This window comes from Megalobrama amblycephala, linkage group LG15 (genome assembly GCF_018812025.1).
Source record: "Megalobrama amblycephala isolate DHTTF-2021 linkage group LG15, ASM1881202v1, whole genome shotgun sequence".
Lineage (NCBI taxonomy): Eukaryota > Metazoa > Chordata > Actinopteri > Cypriniformes > Xenocyprididae > Megalobrama > Megalobrama amblycephala.
The window spans coordinates 20,237,364-20,260,198 of record NC_063058.1 but is presented as its reverse complement, the minus strand read 5'-3'; the positions used below and the strand labels follow the sequence as shown (position 1 = coordinate 20,260,198).

General features: G+C 35.5%; 1 protein-coding gene and 1 long non-coding RNA gene across 7 annotated transcripts in view; one reads left to right on the top strand and one right to left on the bottom strand.

Annotated features, from left to right (window-relative positions):
- The window catches only part of LOC125248033, a 48,932-nt gene that overhangs the window by 10,768 nt on the left and 15,329 nt on the right, over nucleotides 1–22,835 (top strand). The window lies entirely within an intron of this gene.
- The window catches only part of gramd4b (GRAM domain containing 4b), a 41,724-nt gene that overhangs the window by 10,162 nt on the left and 8,727 nt on the right, over nucleotides 1–22,835 (bottom strand). For all 6 annotated transcript variants that reach the window (XM_048159600.1, XM_048159603.1, XM_048159605.1 and 3 more), the window contains exons 3-14: nucleotides 14,108–14,234; nucleotides 7,887–8,007; nucleotides 7,675–7,733; nucleotides 4,380–4,515; nucleotides 2,337–2,362; nucleotides 2,066–2,157; nucleotides 1,610–1,701; nucleotides 1,334–1,382; nucleotides 1,164–1,235; nucleotides 1,041–1,084; nucleotides 450–559; nucleotides 207–361 (exon numbers count right to left, since the gene is read on the bottom strand). In XM_048159600.1, the coding sequence (XP_048015557.1) occupies nucleotides 207–361; nucleotides 450–559; nucleotides 1,041–1,084; nucleotides 1,164–1,235; nucleotides 1,334–1,382; nucleotides 1,610–1,701; nucleotides 2,066–2,157; nucleotides 2,337–2,362; nucleotides 4,380–4,515; nucleotides 7,675–7,733; nucleotides 7,887–8,007; nucleotides 14,108–14,234 (1,083 nt within the window). The remainder of the gene's footprint in view (nucleotides 1–206; nucleotides 362–449; nucleotides 560–1,040; nucleotides 1,085–1,163; nucleotides 1,236–1,333; nucleotides 1,383–1,609; nucleotides 1,702–2,065; nucleotides 2,158–2,336; nucleotides 2,363–4,379; nucleotides 4,516–7,674; nucleotides 7,734–7,886; nucleotides 8,008–14,107; nucleotides 14,235–22,835) is intronic.

Genomic DNA, 22,835 nt, shown 5'->3' with positions numbered 1-22,835 from the left:
TATTCTTTTGCCATCTTAGCCAGGTCACTCTTGAATGAGAGTTGTATGTTAGTTAAATAAAGGCTACTAACTAAAAAGAGGAAGCTATCGCTCATTTTCAGTCAGAGTTCCTCACCACAAAGAGGCAAAAAGGAATCGGGATTAATATTTTACGAGTTTTTTGGAACTGGAACAAAAGTTTTGTGCACGTGAACAGTTTCACTCACCCGTCTGCTCAGTGTGGCGTTGTTACGCTCTTTGAGCTGCGGGTCTGTGGGTAAGTTGGCCCATACAATGTAGGGTGTGTCATACTTGTCCCTCAGTTTGGGGCAACTTTTGAAGATAAAGTCAATAATGAAGAATTTGATGCCGGCATAGATCCCTGAAATAAATCGCAAATAAATGAAAATGACTTGAGTCAAAAAAAAGCACATTAAAAATGTTGTCACATGTCAAACCGAATTTCTTACCAATCATGAAGCCCATGAGTTTATATGGCAGCAAACAGGAAGCGATAAAGGCCATCCACAAACCAACATACAGTTTCTGTGTGATTTCAGGCTGCACCCACATGAACAGGCTGCAATGCAATGCACATCATACATATATGCATGGAAATATACATTTATGTAATACAACATACTTAAACAGGTCCGTACTACCAAAATCTTAGCAATATCATGGTATGGGTAATTATAAATAATCAAAATTATGCTCTCACAGTAGCACTTTTAAAAAATAATAATAATAATAATAATATATATATATTATATATAATATATAATAATAATACACCAAAATATATTTTTATAAATAGATCACAATCATAAGATAATCCAGTCAATTAAATAATTTAGAATTTATTTATTTGGAACTTGAATAAAAATACTGTTAATACACAAGTTAAAAATGTTTCTTGGTACTGAATTTTAAAAATCAGCTAAATAAAAAAAAAAGAAGAGAGAGAGAGAGAGAGAAAAAAAGAAGCAGAATCAAATGACATCTCAACCTATATACTGTCGTACTGCCCATCCCCACAATTGAATATCTAACATACTCACTTTTTGATCTTTTCCAATACGTCTGACATCTTTCCAAATAGATTCTGTGAAAAGACATCACAGCTTTGTGAAATGTGTCTGCATTACACCACCACAGCTAGAACAAAGTTACAGATCACTTACCTGTGCTTTCTGTGCAACATCCAACACTAACTGGAACTTCTCTGAGACTGTAAGATCTTCCTTCGGAGGTTCCTAATAAAAAAAAAGAGCACAAATTAACCATTAAGGCTTTTCAAGCAAATTTTAACAACTTACTGATGTTAATAAATCGAAATGTGGCTAATATTTACCACTGGATCGGACACCTCAGGCACAATGCTCCACTGTATCCTCCAACCTCTGAAAAAATACAGACAGAACTGTTTTAGTAAAATTAGTACATTAAAAGGATTTAAATGCAACATTTACGTCTTTTAAAAATGTAATAGTAAAATTAATTTGCTCTAAATAATAATAGTAAAAGGGATATATAATTATGAATCATCAGATCCCATTGTCATGCAACCAGCACATGGGTTTGTGAACTAGTTGTGAATTGAACCAGTGATAGATTATGTCGGACGTACTTTGCTATGAGGTAATTCAAGGACAACCGCAGAATGGCTAAAAATAGAAACATGGGGATAACCCAGCCATGCCAGGCAGCATTCATATAGATCTGTGGAAAAGATGAGAGGGAAGAAGACATTAAAATGAAGGATGGCATGTCAGGCGTGTTCAAATCATGTCAGCGACCAAACAGAAACATGTGGCGGCACTATATATCTACATGTTTGTATTTTAAGATCAGCCAACTTTTAATCACACTGACCTAATAAACATTAAACAGTGTAACAGATTAGTTTAACCTGAGGCGGGGCTTTTCTGTATCTGGTGATATACAGACAATAATAAGCTTGGCAACACATTTCATTTGCTTTATGGTAGTAAAACAGACACTTTGGACCGGGTGGCTACATAAACATGATAAACAGTGATGAATAGTGTTTGAGGGGTTTGTGTGGGTGGTGGGCCGTGCTCACAATAAAGGCGATGGCTGACGTGTAGACAGAGTGCCAGCTGGATAAGGCAGAAAGGTTCTTCATGAAGTTAGTTACAGGCTTAGCACCCCGTTCTGAAAACACACACGCAACACACAGACCAGAACACAGTCAGTTTCATGCCCGTGACACAGCAGAGGTGATGGGAATTAAACACAGGCTGATTGGGAATTAAAATGGGGCTGCAATCTGTTAAAATTTCTTGCATTATGGCTTGGAGGGGTTTTTTGGGCTGCAGTATGAAAATACTTACTGAGTCGTCTCATATTTTCAGTTAATCTGCAAAGAGGAGAAAAGAAAATTAATTATTTAATGACATCCGTTGGGAGGGTGAAATGATAAAGCTAGAAATAGCATGAAAATTGAGACTGTAAGCTGGGCTGACTACAGTAAAGACATGAGAGTGAATGTCCTACCTAGCTCAACATTACAATAATTTAAGTTAATTAAAATAATTTAAATTTTAAATAAATAAATACAATTAAGAATTATTCATTTTAATCTTTTTTATTTACACCTAACAAAATTACATCCAGGACATTACCATTATGCAGTTCATTTCCATTATATACATCTAAATATATTGGATAAAATATGAAACTTCATATAAAAATATGAAACATATATATATATATATATATATATATATATATATATATATATATATATATATATATATATATATATATATATATATATATATATATATATATATATATATATATATATATATGAATGAAAAAAAGTTTTAAAGAGGGAAATCATGTTAGTTTTATTTTCATAAAATTGCAATTAACTGAACATAAAGCTGGACTATAAATCAGGAAAATCTCAAATTTATTTTGGTTTTAGTGGATATTGCCATTTTTATTTTTCATTTTTTTTAAGTTATATTTTATTGTGCTTTTTATGCCTTTATTTAGAGAGGACAGTAGAGAGCACACAGGAAAGCATTGGGCAGAAAGAGGGAGGCAGGATCGGCAAATATCGGCATGAACGCATTTGCGTCATTTGTCGGTGCTCTAACCAGTAGGCTATCAGCACAGACGATATTGCCATTTTGTCATGATTTTGACAAAAACTGGCAGTTAATGAAGGTGTTCATTTGTTTATTTATTCAAAAGGTTTCAAAGAAAACATATTTTCTTGGAATATTTTCTTATGCCCTTGGTCTTTTATAACAAAAAAAAAACAAAAAACAAAAAACACTTTAAATGTAAATGTAAAAATAAATATAATATAATATAATATAATATAATATAATATAATATAATATAATATAATATAATATAATATAATAAATATAATATATAATACATTTAAGTAATTTAATAGTGTGTAAATAACTTCAAAATGTTTTAGCATATTTGACCAGAGTATGAGTCTGACCAGGGTTAATTTGGAGTTAAGGTATACCTTTTTATACAAATACTTCCTTAAAGGTCCCGTTTTTCATGTTTTTTTGAAGCTTTGATTGTGTTTATAGTGTGCAATATAACATGTGTTCATGTTTCGCGTGTAAAAAAAAAAAAAAAAAAAAAAACAGTATTTTTCACATAATTTACTTATCTGTATACCGCTGTTTCCACTGTCATAAAAACGGGCTGATGACTTCCTTGTTCTGTGAAGTCCCTCCTTCAGAAATACGTAACGAGTTCTGATTGTGCCAGCGGTTCCTGTGTTGTGATTCGACAGCAGCTTAGCGAACCTTGCCCGGAAAGGTCACGCCTCTTACCATAACGTGGAGATGCACGCGCTCAGTGTTATTATAAACATGTCTTTAATTTTACCCTATCAATTTGAGCCGGAATCAGACCCGGTGATTGGACTGCGGGATGAAAATAACAGCGTTTCGACGACATGGCGACAAACACACTCTACAAACGCAACTCTTGTGTATTCCTGTGGGCGGAGGTTAGTCAAAAAACTGTTTTAGTGACGTCATTAAAGAAGGAAGTAGAGGGATGTAGTCCAAACTGGCCGTTCGATGTAGGCGACTTCTGGTAAATAAAATATCTCGCTTGGCATTGAACTTTGAGCTTTAAAATTTTACAGATTTTATTTATACTCTAACAACAACAACATTACACACTAACTAAAGTTTGAAACATGGGATCACGAAGAACAGGACCTTTAAAATACAACACAAGCATACATTTTTAAAAAGTAACAGTTCAAAAGGTACTGCATAACAGGAATGACCCATGGCTTGAGCAGTTCTCTGTTCAACCTGCCTTCAGAACCTGTAAATTATTAATCTAAACAAACCAAAGGAGGCTTTATTTGGGCTGCTCACCTTTTAGCACTTAGTGGTTCCTCAGTCTCGACTGTATTCTCCTCAGGCTGAAAGCGGAAGTCTTCGATATAAACACCAAATCGCTCATAGAGCCATTTCCACAGCCGAGAGCTTAAGGTCTCCTTCTGTTTGTCCCCTATCAGTTCAAAAACAGAACAACACTTCAATGCAGCATTACAGACATTTAACCGATTCACAATATGAACATCTACAACCTAAAAAGAGCTGTAATATTCTCAGAATTCGTTTGAGCATTATCACAAATGTTAATCTAAAAGAGACAAACGGCTCATAGAAAGTGACACTTCTAGTGCAGAGATATATTCAGGATTAAAGTATGGTGTGAAAATGAGGAGGGACCCTTGTTTTTGCTTTATCAGTCGTTCCAAGAGATGTTTAATTATAGGTGAAATAAAAGAAATAAAACTCATGTACATAAACTGCAGTTGACAAAATAATAAAAGAATGAACTGTGATATAACAAAATATCTGAAGCATGAAACAAAGCGATTGTCAAAAGCTAAAATCCACTATCAATCAGCTGAAGCGATGGATAATCTATAATCATGTTCCTCAAATGAACTTCAAAATAAGGGCACTGGTTCTCATTCACTAATAAAGTGTTGTTTAGCGCACAGAACAAAACTGCCAGGCAACATTTCAGGCAGAACAGGTGCGTATGCAATTCAATTTATTCTTCTCATTCTAATGTTGATGAATCCGGATTTTTCTAAATGAGGGACTGTGTGCCTGGAGCTAGTAGTTACACAACGCACATCCAAACCATCTCCCAACACAACACAACACAAATAGCAAGAGTAAAGCCAAATATGTCATTCTCAAAACCATATAAAACACATATTATTTAGGTGTAGACTGCATGTAATCATGTTTTGGACCACTCATTATTATGCATTCTCCAATAAAGGCTGCATTTTTGTGCAGAACACATCCCAGATTACGATATAATGCATATCTTTTTTTGTTACTCAGCAATAAGACTTATTGTAGGGTAACTTAAAGGATTTGTTCACTTTAAAATGATAATTACCCCATGATTTACTCACCCTCAAGCCATCCTAGGTGTATATGACTTTAAATGAACTCAATCTGAGTTATATTAATAATCACCCTCATGCTCCCAAGCTTTATAATGGCAGTGGATAGAAACCACCTGTTTGAAGCTCAAGAAAGTGCATCCATCCATCATAAACATACTCCACGCAGCTCCGGGGGGTTAATAATGGCCTTCTGAAGAGAAGCGATGTGTAATAAAAATATCCATATTTAACATGTTATAAAGTAAAATAACTAGCTTCCTGCCAAACAGACTTTACTTACTTACGCAACATACTACTGGTATTACGGTAAGCCATGACGTACTCGTTACGTCCTACATTATACATTGCGTAAGTTATGCTTTAGACGCAAGAGGAGTCAGTATTGCCATTTGGCTGGAAGCCAGTTGTTTTACTTTATAACGTGTTAAATATGGATATTCAAATACGCACAAAAAAATAAATAAATAAATAAAATAATAGTAAAATATATATATATATATATATATATATATATATATATATATATATATATATTATTATTATTATTATTATTATTATTATTATTATTATTTATTTTTTTTTTTTTTATACAAACGCATCGCTTCACTTCAGAAGGCCTTTATTAACCCCCCGGATCTGCATGGAGTATGTTTATGATGGATGGATGCACTCTTTTAAGCTTCAAACAGATGGTTTCCATTCACTGCCATTATAAAGCTTAGGAGCATCAGGGTGATTATTAATAGAACTTTGATTGTGCCCAAGGTGCCCAAGAACGTTCTTTCACAAGATGTAATATAAGTCTAAGGTGTCTCCTGAATGTGTCTGTGAAGTTTCAGCTCAAAATACCCCATAGATTTTTTTAAATTAATTTTTTTAACTGCCTATTTTGGGGCATCATTAACAATGCACTGATTTACACTCGGCGCCGCCCCCTTAAATCACGTGCTCCCTGCCACACCAGCTCTCGACTATATTACAGCGCATTTACAAAGTTCACACAGCTAATATAACCCTCAAATGGATCTTTACAAAGTGTTCGTCATGCATGCTGTATGCATGCTTCGAATTATGTGAGTAAAGTATTTATTTGGATGTTAAAGTTTTATTCTGAGTGAATTTGAGGCTGTCCTCCGTGGCTAACGGCTATTGCTACACTGTTGGAGAGATTTATAAAGAATGAAGTTGTGTTTATGAATTATACAGACTGCAAGTGTTTAAAAAATGAAAATAGCGACGGCTCGTCTCCGTGAATACAGTAAGAAACGATGGTAACTTTAACCTCATTTAACAGTACATTAGCAACATGCTAACGAAACTTTTAGAAAGACAATTTACAAATATCAGTAAAAATATCATGCTATCATGGATTATGTCAGTTATTATTGCTCCATCTGCCATTTTTCGCTGTTGTTCTTGCTTACCTAGTCTGATGATTCGGCTGTGTGCAGCTCCAGACATTAACTGGCTGCCCTTGTCTAATGCCTTTTATAATGTTGGGAACATGGGCTGGCATTATGCAAATATTGGGGCGTACACCCCGACTGTTACGTAACAGTCTGTGTTATGTTGAGATTCGCCTGTTCTTCGGAGGTCGTTTAAACAAATGAGATTTATATAAGAAGGAGGAAACAATGGGGTTTGAAACTCACTGTATGTCTTTTCCATGTACTGAACTCTTGTTATTTAACTATGCCAAGGTAAATTAAATTTTTGAATCTAGGGCACCTTTAAAGTGAACTAATCCTTTAAGGCCCGATTATACTTCATTTTCCGCATTCTGCCATACTCATTTGGCTGTTAGCGTGGAAAGACTCATTCGGTGCATGCTCGCTTTTTAGTGGACTTTGTTTTCAAGCACTCAAGTCACTCGCACATGTGGTGTTATACGTGCACCATACAATAAATATGAATGTAGGGTCAAAACAACAACAGACAAAAGTTAATATGATGAAGCATTGCTTTTAGAGATGTCAAAATTTCCATTTGAATGCATAAGTAAGTGGGTCTAAAGTAGGGCTTTAAAATTGACTTATCACAATTAATTGCCTCCAAAATAAATATATATTATATTGTGTATAATTTATATATATATATGACAAATATACATGTGCGTATTTGAATATACACAGTACACACACATTATGTAAACAAACACAAACTTTTATTTTGAAGGCAATTTATCGTGATGAATCGATTTTACAGCCCAATAAGGAGGATAAACAAAGCTTTACCTGTTCCATTGACTGAAGTGACTTGTGGCTTTGGAGGTGGAGGTGGTGAATCTTCTAGTCTGGACAAAGCACACTTATGTTTAGAAAGTATTAACAACAAATAAATATAGAAATAACTAAAAAGGAGCATATTTATTGAGTTATATAATGTAGACATGCCAAATGTTGTTGTGGGAAACTTCTATACTGTGGAAAAGCATCACCTCCCATACCTGGATCTGAGAATTTCATTCATTTTCTGCTCGAGATCGACTCTTTTCGTTTTCTCTTTCTCCAGCTCCAGCTTCAGGGTCTCGACATTTGTCTCCTCTCTGAGCTTCCTCAACTCCTCCTCTGTGAGCAATACACAAAGAAAACAGTTCAACTGCATGATTAAAGGACTGAGGAGATTGTTGTTAACTTCAGGAAATGCAGTGGTGTGGTTTCACTTGAAACCTTCAACAAGCCTGAGGTCTATTTGGCCATAGAAATCAAATATCCAAGTAATACAAAGATGAGTCAGCTGGTCATTGTTGGAAAATAAACCCTGACAGCATGATCAGGATCTTGTATCACAACTCTTAAGGTTTATTTTGCAATGATGCCTGGCTAAATGTTAATTTAGGCAAGAGGAGAACTGCTTCCCAGACTGAGCCCGGTTTCTCCCAAGGATTTTTTCTCCATTTCTGTCACCTGATAAAGTTGGAGTTCATTTGGTTTGCTTAGTTGGGGACACTTAATATTTAGTAATATTGATTTGACTGCTCTGACACTATCAGATGAGAACAAAACCTGAACTGAACTGAATAATGACACTATTGTCTTCTGTATAGCTGCTTTATAGCTGAATAGAACTTGTTTCATAATGAATGAACTTTACACAGCTGTTGAACTGAACTGAATCCACACTGGACTCAATGACATTATTATCTTGCTTACAGCAGAATTTCAATTTTGATAAAGTTTGCATAATAGTTTTGTTACTTTACGGTTTATTATTGTGAAGCTGCTTTCTATTGTATAAAGCGCTATAAAAATAAAAGGTGACAACTATTGTATATAGCTTAGCAAATATTATTGACCGAATTTTCATTTTTGGGTGAACTAACCCTTTAAAGATTCTTGAGTCAAACGTGTCATTGCTTGCAGAGTCCTTGATGTAATAAAAGGAAAAACACATTGTTCTGAAAACTTTTTGCCTCTCGACTCTCATGCACCGGCACAATAGCCCTGATCGAGTGGTTTTTCCACCTGCCCTTTATTGCATACAATGCCTGCTTCAAGGTTGCCTGGAACACAAGCCCATCTTCATCTATAATTCAGCAGTTCCTGAGTCTCCCACAGAGGCGCTATAGTCATGATAAAGACCCCCTGCCGCTGACTCAAGGGCAGGTGTGCTAAAGAGAAGACATCTGAATACAGATGATCAGTGCAGACCCCAGGGGCCGTCGCTAAAACCCAGAGCTAGTGGACAGAGGGACTGAACAAGCTGTTTCACAATGATAAAACAATAGATCGAAATGAATATTTATAGCCTGATCTAATCCCCTGTGGTATTCTTCACTTCACAGCATGTTCAGAGTGTCACGAAACTAGAAGGCAAGCAAATTTAGATCTAGTTGTGCAAAAATTACAATTAAACGATGATAAAAATTATAAATAAGTCATATTACTATTAATAATAAGAAGACTAAGAATAAGAAAGAATAAGAACAAACCACAAAATACTTAGATATTCTAATCTCCTGTGACATGTCGTGCAAAAGAAATGTTTAGAAGCTTTATATGAATAATCCTTTTAGGAACATGTGCTAGATTTATGCTATTGTGCGAGTTTTTTTTTTTTTTTTTTCACGCTCTGGTATGCAAACTCAACCTCACTTTCAATGGTTACAGTGAAATGTGGCAGAATTAATCATGTAAGCAGATATTAATCCTTGCCATGCTAGAAGAACTTAGTCTAAGAACAATATTTTTGTTGCAATGTACAGATGTCACTGGACTCAAATGGCACTTACTGTAAACGTAATGGTAACTAACTGTAAACCAATAACCCACAAGTCAACAGGGAAATGTAACAGAATCTCAGTGCAACAAAATAGCGTTTAAACATTGAGCTGCTTAGTCACAATGTACTTTGGTTACTTTTACACTCAGGTTAAAGGTAGAGGTATCATTTCTGTGCCACTAGTAGCACCAAAAAATTAAGTATTTATTTTTAAAATGTTAATGTTAAATGATAAAGTAATTGCATAATTAACCCATAAGCAATCAGCACATTGTTTGGGCAGTAACTATGCGGAAGGAACTTGAAATGTAAACAACATTTTCATGGCTTGATAAGGACACATTTGTTGTGTTTGCCAGATTGGATTTTGGCCCACTGTCCTTCACTGAAGCCGTGCTGTCTGACTGCCCTGACATAAAAACCTGAGCCTCAGCTCACGCTAACTTGCTAGAGCAAAAAAAAAGCTAGAAAAAAAACCTAGCATCTAATGGCCTATTTTCACTAAAGCAATTAAGCATATGAAAGCCTTTCTGACTGACAGCATCCTTTCACAGTTCACATAATCAGCCGTGCTCGTCTCTGCCAAAAAGGCCATGGACACAATGGTAAAGGCTACACAAAACCATGGACCAATGCTAGCTTATCATAGAGCTATCTGAAATAATGAATATGTGAACTACTCATGTTAAAGGGTAAATGAAAATGAAAATTATGTCATTAATGACTCACCCTCATGTCGTTCCAAACCCGTAAGACCTCCGTTCATGTTCAGAACACAGTTTAAGATATTTTAGATTTAGTCCGAGAGCTTTCTGTCCCTCCATTGAAAGTGTATGTACGGTATACTGTCCATGTCCAGAAAGGTAATAAAAACATCATCAAAGTAGTCCATGTGACATCAGTGGGTTAGTTAGAATTTTTTGAAGCATCTAAAATACATTTTGGTCCAAAAATAACAAAAACTACGTCTTTATTCAGCATTGTCTTCTCTTCCGGAATCCATTCCATTGAATCGATTCCATTGAATCGATTCCATTGAATCCTTTCATCTGTCGGCGTTGGTAATGCACTTTTACGTCGCCGTGGTTGTTTTTGGTGATTGGGACATCCGCGACATGCACACTTACGCACCATTTAAAAAAAATTTAGCAATACCAAAATACAAACAATGTAGAATAGCTTGAATACAGCGTGCGTCTCCCTCAGACTGTAAATGAAGCTCGTGCGCACCGGATAACACGTCAGCAGTGTCACTGAGAGAGTTGTGAACCCGGATTGACAACAGACCCGGAAGAGAATACATTGCTGAATAAAGTCGTAGTTTTTGTTATTTTTGGACCAAAATGTATTTTCGATGCTTCAAAAACTTCTAACTAACCCACTGATGTCACATGGACTACTTTGATGACGTTTTTATTATCTTTCTGGACATGGACAGTATACCGTACATATACTTTCAATGGAGGGACAGAAAGCTCTCGGACTAAATCTAAAATATCTTAAACTGTGTTTCGAAGATGAACGGAGGTCTTACGGGTTTGGAACGACATGAGGTTGAGTCATTAATGACATAATTTTCATTTTTGGGTGAACTAACCCTTTAAGCTAGAGGATCATTTTCCTCCAGAAAGTTGAATGAATGAAAAAACTAGTAAATAAATGAAAATAAAAGATCGAGGAAGTATGATATTTTTGAAAGTGTTGCCGAACATTAGCAATGAAGGTCTTTCATGTTGACACTGTGTATGTTTGCGTTGTATGTTCTGACTGAGCAAGGAGTCACTAGCAGTCTACTGTAAAACTCAGACAGCTGCAGCTTCCAAAGAGGTCACATCATATGATCCAAGAACAGTGACACGAGGGATGAGAAGTATGAAGATCTGTCTTATGATCTTATGACTGCTTGTTACTGACCCCTGGCATCTACCAACATCACAAGACTCGAGTAACTGGTTAAAAGCTCTTCGAACTTCACGCTCATAAACGTTACTAGGACTACACTGCTATGTAATGCACTGCTGCAATACTTGATTCTGATTAGTCAATCCTGGCATTGAGCAGTGAAATATTTGGGTGATAAATTGAAGTAAATTAGAATATTATATTTATATATACTGTATATTTATATTTATTTATTGTGTATGTGTGTATAGTATAAACACTTGAATATAATTGAATAATATATTACATATTTTTATTAATATAGTTAATTACAAAATAATAAAATAATAATATTTATTTAAATAGTTAATAGCTAATAACAATTTTTAATATATTATACACATATGTGACATATTATACCCAAAAATTCATACATTGGACTACCACTAAAATTGATAAAAATTTGGGAACATAAATTATTCAGACACTTTGACCTGACCATGTTTTGCTCAAGTGTTACCTGACATATTAAGATTATTTTTTTCCTGACACAGTTTAACTCTGAGATCTTGTCATATTTCATTACCTTTTTTTAAACTAATAAACTGTAATAATATATATATAGAAATTGATTATGATAATGATATCAGGTGCTGTCCATTTCTTCTGATCATCCTTGAGATGGTTCTACACCTTCATTTGAGTCCAGCTGTGTTTGATTATACTGATTGGACTTGATTAGGAAAGCCACACACCTGTCTATGTAAGTCCTTACAGCTCACAGTGCATGTCAGAGCAAATGAGAATCATGAGGTCAAAGGAACTGCCTGAAGAGCTCAGAGACAGAATTGTGGCAAGGCACAGATCTGGCCAAGGTTACAAAAAAATTCTGCTGCACTTAATGTTCCTAAGAGCACAGTGTAATCCTTAAATGGATAATCCTTAAATGGAAGACGTTTGGGACGACCAGAACCCTTCCTATATATATTATATTATATTATATTATATATTACAACCCATTTCTGAGTCACAACCCACTGATCTAAAGAGCATCCAAATATCTGACATCACCTCATATAACCCTGCAGCAGCAGAATCATCATGCAGTTTTAAATCACCTCTGGCTGTTACCAAGTCAAAGACAATGATTCACCAGGTTTTGCCTGTTTTTTTTTTTTTTTTTTTTTTTTTGAGTGGAGAGGCTTCTGTTGTGTAACAAACTATTAATAAGTCTAGTCTGCTTATTTTGGGCAGCAACAATTTGGCGGCCCAGGTCTGACCTTTTGCTGCTTTCCAGTACTGCAGTGCTTGAGGGCAATTCGTATGCACACACACAAAATACAAAATCTCAGGGTCTAAAAATAGACCAGACACTCCCAACCTCGTAATACACAACGATGTTCTGTTTATGCAAATATAATGAATAGGGAAACTGAATTATCACATGAGGAACAAGATATTATCATGATATTATCAACATCCTGGAAAAATCAAAAGATAAAGAAAAAGATGATACTACTACAGAAAACGTCTGTTGTTTGCAAGTGCGTGTGTGTGTGAACCCCAGCGGAGGGCTAATCTCTGCCTCTGAGAGTCTCACTAATTGAAAAGTGGTACAGGTGAGAGGGATCAGCATTATACATGGTGGGTTTATCGCTGTAAGGAGAATGATCTCACTCCACTGCCACAGACACAGTAAGCCATCACCCATTTAGCTTGAGATATATTGCAGATCTGAAGACAAATCATTATCCGAATAACAAATTCTGGATATCCAAGTTTAAACCCCATTTTAAAACATCCGAGAATACGATGAAAAAATAAAATGGCTCTATTCCAAAAATATTTCAAGGTATCATAGGTAGAGTGCAATCCCTAAATGCATTGCAACAAGCTTACTGAAGAAAAAAAAATCCATGTTGAACTGTGTTGATTTAAGTGTTCATTACAAACAGACTATTATTTTACTTAATTATTGAAAATTTCATCAATATTAATTAGGTAAAGCATTTAAATGTATTAAAAGGTGTGGTAAGCAAGCTATATTACATTATATTTATAAGTTTTTAAATATAATTTTATTAAAAGCAAATATTTACAACAATTATAGTACACTTTAATAAAATTGTATATTTTGTAATATTTTCAATTATAATATAAAGATTATAAAATTGTATTAAAAATACATACACCATTTTATTATATTTTTACTAAATATAAATCCCAGCCTGGCTCATAAATATTTATTAGGTAATGTACAGCCCTATCACTTCCACTTTTGTTAAGTCGACTGTCAATGCAACCAGTTCCATGACAGCTGCCTTAAAAGATTGCTGACTATGCAGACAGCGGGCAGCGATACAACTTGCAAGGTTTTAGAACAGAGCTTAAAGCGCAATGCCTTAAAAATGACTATAGGGCCATAATAAAGTATGAAATCCCACAGAAAAGAACTGCAAATTCAGCAAAAGACTAGAATGTTTATCAGGGGAGCAGGGATGATAATTTAGAATGATGTAACCATGTAAAATAGGGATGCTGCAACAATTTGTCTGGGTTACTTACGAAGAAAGTGCTTTTCCAGTAAGGCTATCTCCAGGTGACCTTTGACCTCATTGAGTCGCACATCTGAATCACACATTTTGTAGTCCTGGATGGGAGGAGCAGACATGGTAAGAGTCCCCGAACCAGCCTGGAGAAAATAAGTAAGAGAAATTATGAGAAGTTCATGAAGGCTTACTGCAAAAACAACAATAGCTGTTAAGTTCAATTAAGGCAAGACACCCCAAGTTAATGGGGTAAAAAAAAACAAAAAAAAACTAATATCTATCACCGTAATTTCCCAGTTTAAGAATTGGATTTTTTTTTTTTGTAGTTTTCAAAAATTTATAAATATGCCTACTATAATAGTACTATAATAGCTACTAGCCACTTTGGAGGGTTGAATTTTATATATAATACATTTTTCAATTGTAGTCTTTTAAAAAGGCATCTGAAGAAATAAACCAAGTGCAATGTAGTGTTGTAGTGATACATCCGAAACACTTCCTATACTCATTTCCCGCAGAATAGATACACGATACTAGCTGCGCTTTCTCACTCTTTCATCTCTCTGACAGCGAGTTGAGACACAAACCAGTCTCCACTCACTCACTTGTTTCATTTGCTTGAATTTTGGCGTGGGATTGCGCATAATTTTACTCATTCCTGCAGATTTCTGCACATAAAGCTGCCTCTCTGTACTAAATTGAGTTGTTTTTCGCTGCTTATTGCGGTTAAACAGTAGGGGTGTAATGGTACACGTATTCGTACCGAACCGTTTCAATACAGGGCTTTCGGTACGGTGCACGTGTGTACCGAATGCATTACATTGCAACATTAAGGTCTCCTGTTATTCACAATAAGCTCTGCGTTTTGTTATTTCCGATAAGAAACAAAGTATCATCCTTCAAATTCTGTCCACGAAATCATGAAATTCAATCAGAAAATGCCGTTTTGATGTGGCGTGACTGATCGATCGCTGTATAGGCGCCTCAGTTTCAAGCGAGAGAGAACGTGATCATCTCTTCCTCTTTAATAGCCTACTAGTTACAGAATAAACATGAATGAACATCTAAAGGTATGTTGAAAGATACAGTACAGCTTACTGAAACGGTCGTATCTCTTGTAATCACTCAGTGTTTAAATGGCGGAAAGACAATAAAACAGCTTGTAAATAATATGTCACGTAGCATTTACCTCAGAAAAGCCATTCAGTGTAAACAGCTTGTTAGTTCGCTAGAGAAATTAACTCTTTCACTTAATATAAGCACTGTATTAGCCTATATATTCATTATATTTTACTTAACCTGTTAGTGATGTCTTGATTATTTAATGTATGTTTAAATAAATCTGTTGTGAAAATGACAGCCACATAATTTTATAATTAGATTTTGAAGTTAATGCAAAAAACTGCCTTATTTGCAGCTTACATGTTTGCATACAATTTGTTATTTGAGTGTTGATTATTATGTCTAAAAATAAAAAGCGATTGAATTTAGGCTAATAATTTGGGCTCTCTTGTTAATCTTTAATATTATAGTAGCCACATAGTTTATAGCATTAGCAGAGTTAGCATTTAATTTAAAGACAGAGACACAATTTGTTCAGTAAACTACTGTTTAATAAAAAAAGCAATTTTATGTTTAGTTTTCTCCCCACAAACCAAAGTACGTACCGAACCGTGAGTTGTGTGTACCGTTACACCCCTATTAAACAGTCAAATACACAAAATAACATCAAACTGCCGGTCCGAAAGTTATATACACCTAGGATGGCTTGAGGGCGAGTAAAGCTTGGGCTAATTTTGATTTGAAAATGAACTAATCCTTTAAAGTGACAGCAGCCTAATATACCTGCTGCCAAATTGTGGCCAGTGAAAATGCTGAGCGGCTTGTAACTTTGGAAAACAACTAGCCACAAAAAAAGTTAATGTCAAACCGTGCTGATAGCCGATTATTTATAATAATATCTGCCAATACCGATAGTTTGATGCTGCAAACTATACAGGGAACCCTCTAATTTGGTACATTACTCTGATATTAGAGGTTAAAATTAACATCAGAGCTCAAACTATTATATTCAACCGGTTTTTTTTTTTAAGATACAATAATTACACAAATAAAACCTTCATAAACACTTGCATTCATGGAAAATTCAAACATACACATATAATTAACAGTAAATAAGCTCCTCTCTAGTGTTTTTTGTAGCTAACTAACTAATTGTGAACATTGGATAACTTTCCTGAGGTAAATACATTGTTACAATTTTCACAAGCTGTTTTATTGATGTCTTTCCACAACACAGATTGATTGATTGATTACAAGAGACATGGTACATTTCGGTAAGTTGCACTGTATCTTTCAACATACCTTCTGATGTTCACGCATGTTTTTTTTTGCTAGAACTTGTATTGTATTGTGATGCCGCTTGAACTGATGTGCTACAGTGACCGGTCACATCACATTTAAGATAGTCAAAACACCATTTATTGTTTGAATTTCGTGATGAAATGGACAGAATTTGAAAGCTGAGACTTTGTTTCTTATCAGAATTAACAAAGCACAAAGCTCTTTGCGATTATTGGATGGGAGGTGAGCTACAAATGTTTGGTGTAGGGAAAAATTGCGGACCTGGCTTGAACTATGGGCGATTCATAGGGTCAAATTAAGCCAGCTTTTATGTCACTATTTTTTAACTGTTAATGCATTAATTGTCACATTTACTTGCCCTAAATTCAACACAAGAGACGTTTTCTTCACACACAGTATGAGTTGCAGTCTGACACATTTTTCTGCCTCCTTTTGATTGGCAGGATATAATCGGTCATGATCATTTGCTGTTTTTAAATTAATCGGCAAATGGCCAATAGTGAAAATTAGGGCTGACCGATATATCGCATGCGATTGTCACGCGCATTTCGTCAGTAAAGCCGGTTCCCTGATTACCGCTAAATCGCCATCACCTGCTGTAGATCACTGACAAGCTGCGCAATATCGCGTTCATTATCGCAGATGAATCGCCTTCGATAATGAACGCGATATTGCGTGGCTTGTCAGTGAACTACGGCTCTGTCTATTAAATGCCGCTCCATTTGAAAGCAGGTGATGGCGATTTCGCGGTAATCAGGGAACCGGCTTTACTGACGAAATGCGTGTGACAATCGCATGCGATATATCGGTCAGCCCTAGTGAAAATAATTGCTTTTATCAGCTGATACCGATTATTGGCCGATACATTGGTGCATCCCTAGAAAATATCTAATTAAACATGCTGAATTAATTAGAAATGATCTAATAAAACATGCTTTTAAAGATATGCGCGTATTTTGGATGTTTTCTTTCCACTAGTCTGAATCAACATGTTATAAAAAGCCAAATAACCCAAAATCTTCAAACTGATCAGTGCATTAAAAAAAAAAAAAAAAAAAGCCTGGAGTGTCTTGCCTATTAAACATCAAAATTACAGACAGTCTAATGGAAATCCTCTTGAATCAAACGATACAGAATATGTCCACGTTAGAGTCAATTAGGAGTTCCTGTAAAAGACATTTTACACATCAGTCTGCCAGAGATGTTACAGCATCATCTTCACAGAAGTTCAGCATAACCAGGATTCTATAAATCACCGCTCTAGTCACCAACCGGACGCCAGTGCGGCAGCTGTAACCATGGTGACCAGCTCATAAGCTTGCAGAGACACAGCAGATCTTTTAGGTGAGCTTTCCTGTGCTTATCAAATTATAAGCAGCAAATGTAATTTCTTTGAAAATGTGCTTGGACGAGGGTGACCTATACAAAGGGCGAAACGTGTCAAAACGTGGTTTCCAATCAGTTCTTTTCTTGTAAAATTTCTGAACACAGAGCGGCATCAGAAACAGACATCAACAACAAAAGATAATGCAGCTTTACAAAGAAACTCTTTTGAGATTTTTGTTAAGACTAGAAGTCTGGGTGTGAACGATGGAGGGAAATCTCAGCTGCAATAACAGGAAGAGGTCATTTATACAGAAAGAAATACAGTGAAGCAAATGGATGTTTGGGATGAAAGTCCTTTGGGAATTTGGCTGTCTGCCTCCTCATACAATGCAAAGAACAGGAACTAAATACAGGCTGGAAGCAAGTGATGGGGAATACATGTTTTGTATTACTATTATTAAAAAATAATGTTACTCTACCAGTATCTGTTCATAACTCAAAAAGGAATATTTGTTTAATATTCAGTTAAAAAAAAAAAAAAATTAGCCAACACATTTCAACATAAACCCCAGTATCAAAATAAAAATAAATACAAATTTGTTAGGCATTTACAGTGGAAGTTTATGGGCTACCATTGCAATAGTTCCACATAGACTTCAACTGTAAATGCTTAACACTGTAAAGCCCCCGATATGCTCAAAGCAAATTTCTTTTTCGTTCTTTGCTTAGGGGTAAAAAGAAGTTTGAAACACAAGGTCAGCGGTATACTGTTAGTGAATATCCCAACGCTGCCCACACTGCTGAGAGCGACGATTAGCTTTAGATGAACATCTTTGCTGTTGGCTGGAAACCTCTTATCTCCATGTTTCGTAATTTTTTTATTTTTTTCATAAATCATTACTATCGGTCACCCTTTATGTCTGTTTGTAGGTTTTGCAAATATTTAACCAATTAAAAGTATTAAAAAGAGCTTGCGACTAAACCTTGTAACTCCATTGGATCCTCAAATTGTCAGTAAAAACTCATGACTCCACCGCCTCTATCATGAAATTCCACACGCAGTTTGAACAGTCTCTGCTTGTTTGCAGTGTAAGGGTAAATAAAGAACTGGTTCTTTGAAAAAGTACAGTGTTTACACAGGAAACATATATATGCATATGAAGTATTTGAGGAGAGGAGAAGATGTCTAAATCTAGCACAGTGTTTCCCAAAGTAGCCTGTGCAAAGCCCTTTATTTTTATAAGTGCTACAATAAACTTTATAAACCGTAAGTTGATGAAAACATAGTGAGATGCACTTTTTAATCGCCTCAGATGCAGCCGCTATAATGACGGAAAAAACGCATACATCCAAAATTCTCTGAAATTCGCTGGTAACATTTGCGCTTGATTTTGGTAAAATGTTAATAATATAAATGCCACATGCAAGTGTCTGTCCATATATAAAGCTACAACGTCAACTTTGATAATGCAGTGTTTAATAGTTTAAAAAAAAAAGTTTTTTGTTTTTTTTCCATTTCCTGAAATGTAGCATTTTTGGAGACACAAGGATTCCATCCAACAGCGATGATATGTAAATACATGCTGCACAATTTCTTTTCGATAACAAAATAAACACACAAAAACAACACAAAAAAAAAGTGAGAAAACAGCCAATAGTTTGCATGGCCTAAGTGATTAAAGATTAAAGGGATAGTTCACCCCAAAATGAAAATTATCCCATGATTTACTCACCCTCAAGTCATCCTAATGTATATAACTATGTTCTTTCAGATGAACCCAATCGGAGATATATTTAAAAAAATATTCTTGCTCTTCCAAGCTTTATAATGTTAGTGAACGGGAGGTGTGTTTTGAAGCCCCAAAAAAATGCATCCATTCGTCATAAAAATGATCCAATTATACATATTTAAAACTTTATAATCTAAAATAACTAGTATGATAGAAATATTTTATGTCAACATGAAATGTACAGAAAATGCAGACTAAGGATGCTCAGGTGAAAGACCAGTCATTTGATTAGCTTAGATCATTACAAACCAATCACCAGAACAAATCACAGTGAAGAAGACATTGATTTTTACTCAACTGTAAGACTTAAAGGTGCCATCGAACGTTTTTTTATGTAATATAAGTCTAAGGTGTCCCCTGAACGTGTCTGTGAAGTTTCAGCTCAAAATACCCCATAGATTTTTTTTAATTAATTTTTTTAACTGCCTATTTTGGGGCATCATTAAATATGAGCCGATTTATGCTGTGCGGCCCCTTTAAATCTCGTGCTCTCCACCCACGGAGCTCGCGCTTGCCTTAAACAGTTCCTAAACAAAGTTTACACAGCTAATATAACCCTCAAATGGATCTTTACAAAGTGTTCTTCATGCATGCGTCGGATTATGTGAGCATTGTATACTGTTATAATGTTTACATTTGATTCTGAATGAATTTGCGGCTGTGCTCCGTGGCTAACGGCTAATGCTACACTGTTGGAGAGATTTATAAAGAATGAAGTTGTGTTTATGAATGATACAGACTGCAAGTGTTTAAAAATGAAAACAGCGGCGGCTCTTGTCTCCGTGAATACAGTAAGAAACGATGGTAACTTTAACCACATTTAACAGTACATTAGCAACATGCTAACGAAACATTTAGAAAGACAATTTACAAATATCACTAAAAATATCATGATATCATGGATCATGTCAGTTATTATTGCTCCATCTGCCATTTTTCGCTATTGTTCTTGCTTGCTTACCTAGTCTGATGATTCGGCTGTGCAGATCCAGACGTTAATACTGGCTGCCCTTGTCTAATGCCTTTCATAATGTTGGGAACATGGGCTCGCATATGCAAATATTGGGGGCGTACACCCCGACTGTTACGTAACAGTCGGCGTTATGTTGAGATTCGCCTGTTCTTCGGAGGTCTTTTAAACAAATGAGATTTATATAAGGAGGAGGAAACAGTGGAGTTTGAGACTCACTGTATGTCATTTCCATGTACTGAACTCTTGTTATTTGACTACGCCAAGATAAATTAAATTTTTCATTCGAGGGCACCTTTAAATGTGCATGTGTCTTTCTATTCATGGAGACTCACTCTGTTGTTGTGACGAGTGACCTCCCGGCAGGACTCGGAGTTAGTATTAATGATCCTGTGTTGGACCAGCGTACACTTGAGAAGGACGGTGAGAGTGTATAGATGCTAAAGACCTGTGTGCTCATGTGTGATTGAGGTAGTGATAGTAGCTTCTTGACGGGACGCCGTCACCTTACTTCCGGAGGGGGAATGTCCTCGAAGTATTGGAAATGTATTAGAAGTATTCAAGAAGATAATTACCTTGAGATACTGTAGTATTATATTCGGGACGGTAATTACCTCAAGGGGCTGTTGTACTGTATTGGTACTGTAGTATTGTATTGTATTATATTATATTGTCAGTGGTGAAGTCAGATTAGTATTGGGAATTTCCACGACACTAGCTTCCGGCAGACGACCGTATACATAGTGTGCAAGTCGACTTGCACCACAAGAGTAAACCCTGAAGGGATATATCATGTAGGATGTAGGAGTATCGTAAGCTTACATGCCTCTCGCTGTGCAACCAACTGAAGTTCCTCTTCTCTTATATCAAAATCCTCCGACATGTCGCTTTAAAATTTCTTGTTTTAGACTTATAATACATTACCAGTGTTTTGTTTTGCTCCATCCTCTGAGCTTCCCTGTTCATCATTACATCACGCGTCGCGTCAGAGGTCACTCTTCCACCGCAAATCGATGCGTACGGCTGTCTGCCGGAAGGTAGTTGTTTCAGTATATTAAAGGTGCCCTAGAACCAGTTTTAATAAGATGTCTAAGGTGTCCCCTGAACGTGTCTGTGAAGTTTCAGCTCAAAATACCCCATAGATTTTTTTTTATTAATTTTTTTAACTGTCTATTTTGAGCCATAATTATATATGCACCGATTCAGTGTGCGGCCCCTTTAAATCTAGAGCTCCCCGCCCCCGAGCTCTCGACTGCCTTATCCAGCATAAACAAAGTTCACACAGCTAATATAACCCTCAAAATGAATCTTTACAAAGTGTTCGTCATTCATGCTGCATGCATGCATCGATTTCTGTGAGTATAGTATTTATTTGGATGTTTACATTTGATTCTGAATGAATTTGAGGCTGTGCTCCGTAGCTAACAGGCTAAAGTTAACATTACACACTGTTGGAGAGATTTATAAAGAATGAAGTTTATGAATTATACAGTCTGCAAGTGTTTAATAATGAAAATAGCAATGGCTCTTTTGTCTCCGTGAATACAGTAAGAAACGATAGTAACTTTAACCACATTTAACAGTACATTAGCAACATGCTAATGAAACATTTAGAAAGACAATTTAAAAATATCACTAAAAATATCATGTAATCATGGATCATGTTAGTTATTATTGCTCCAACTGCCATTTTTTGCTATTGTCCTTGATTGCTTACCTAGTCTGATGATTCAGCTGTGCACAGACCCAGACGTTTTGCCCTTGTCTAATGCCTTGATCATGGGCTGGCATATGCAAATATTGGGGTCATACATATTAGTGTTATGTTGAAATTCGCCTGTCTTTTAAACAAATGAGACTTACATAAGGAGGAGGAAACAATGGAGTTTGAGACTCACTGTATGTCATTTCTATGTACTGAACTCTTGTTATTCAACTATGCTGAGGTAAATTCAATTTTTCATTCGATGGCACCTTTAAGTTTTAAATATGGATATTTTTTTAACAAAAACCAATCGCTTCACATCAGAAGGCCTTTATTAACTCCCTGGAGCCATATGGATTATTTTTACCTCGCAAAGTAAATCATGGCATCATTTTCATTTTTGGGTGAACTAATCCTTTAAGAAACCATTTTTGCTTTAGAATAACATGTACCAAAGTATTATTAAAAAAAAAAATAAAAAAAAAATATGGAATGGGAATAAAGAAATTGAATTTTTTTTTTACCTGAATGGTTTTCTATGACTGATGTTCTGAAATCTTCAAAATAATTTTATAATCATTTTGAAACT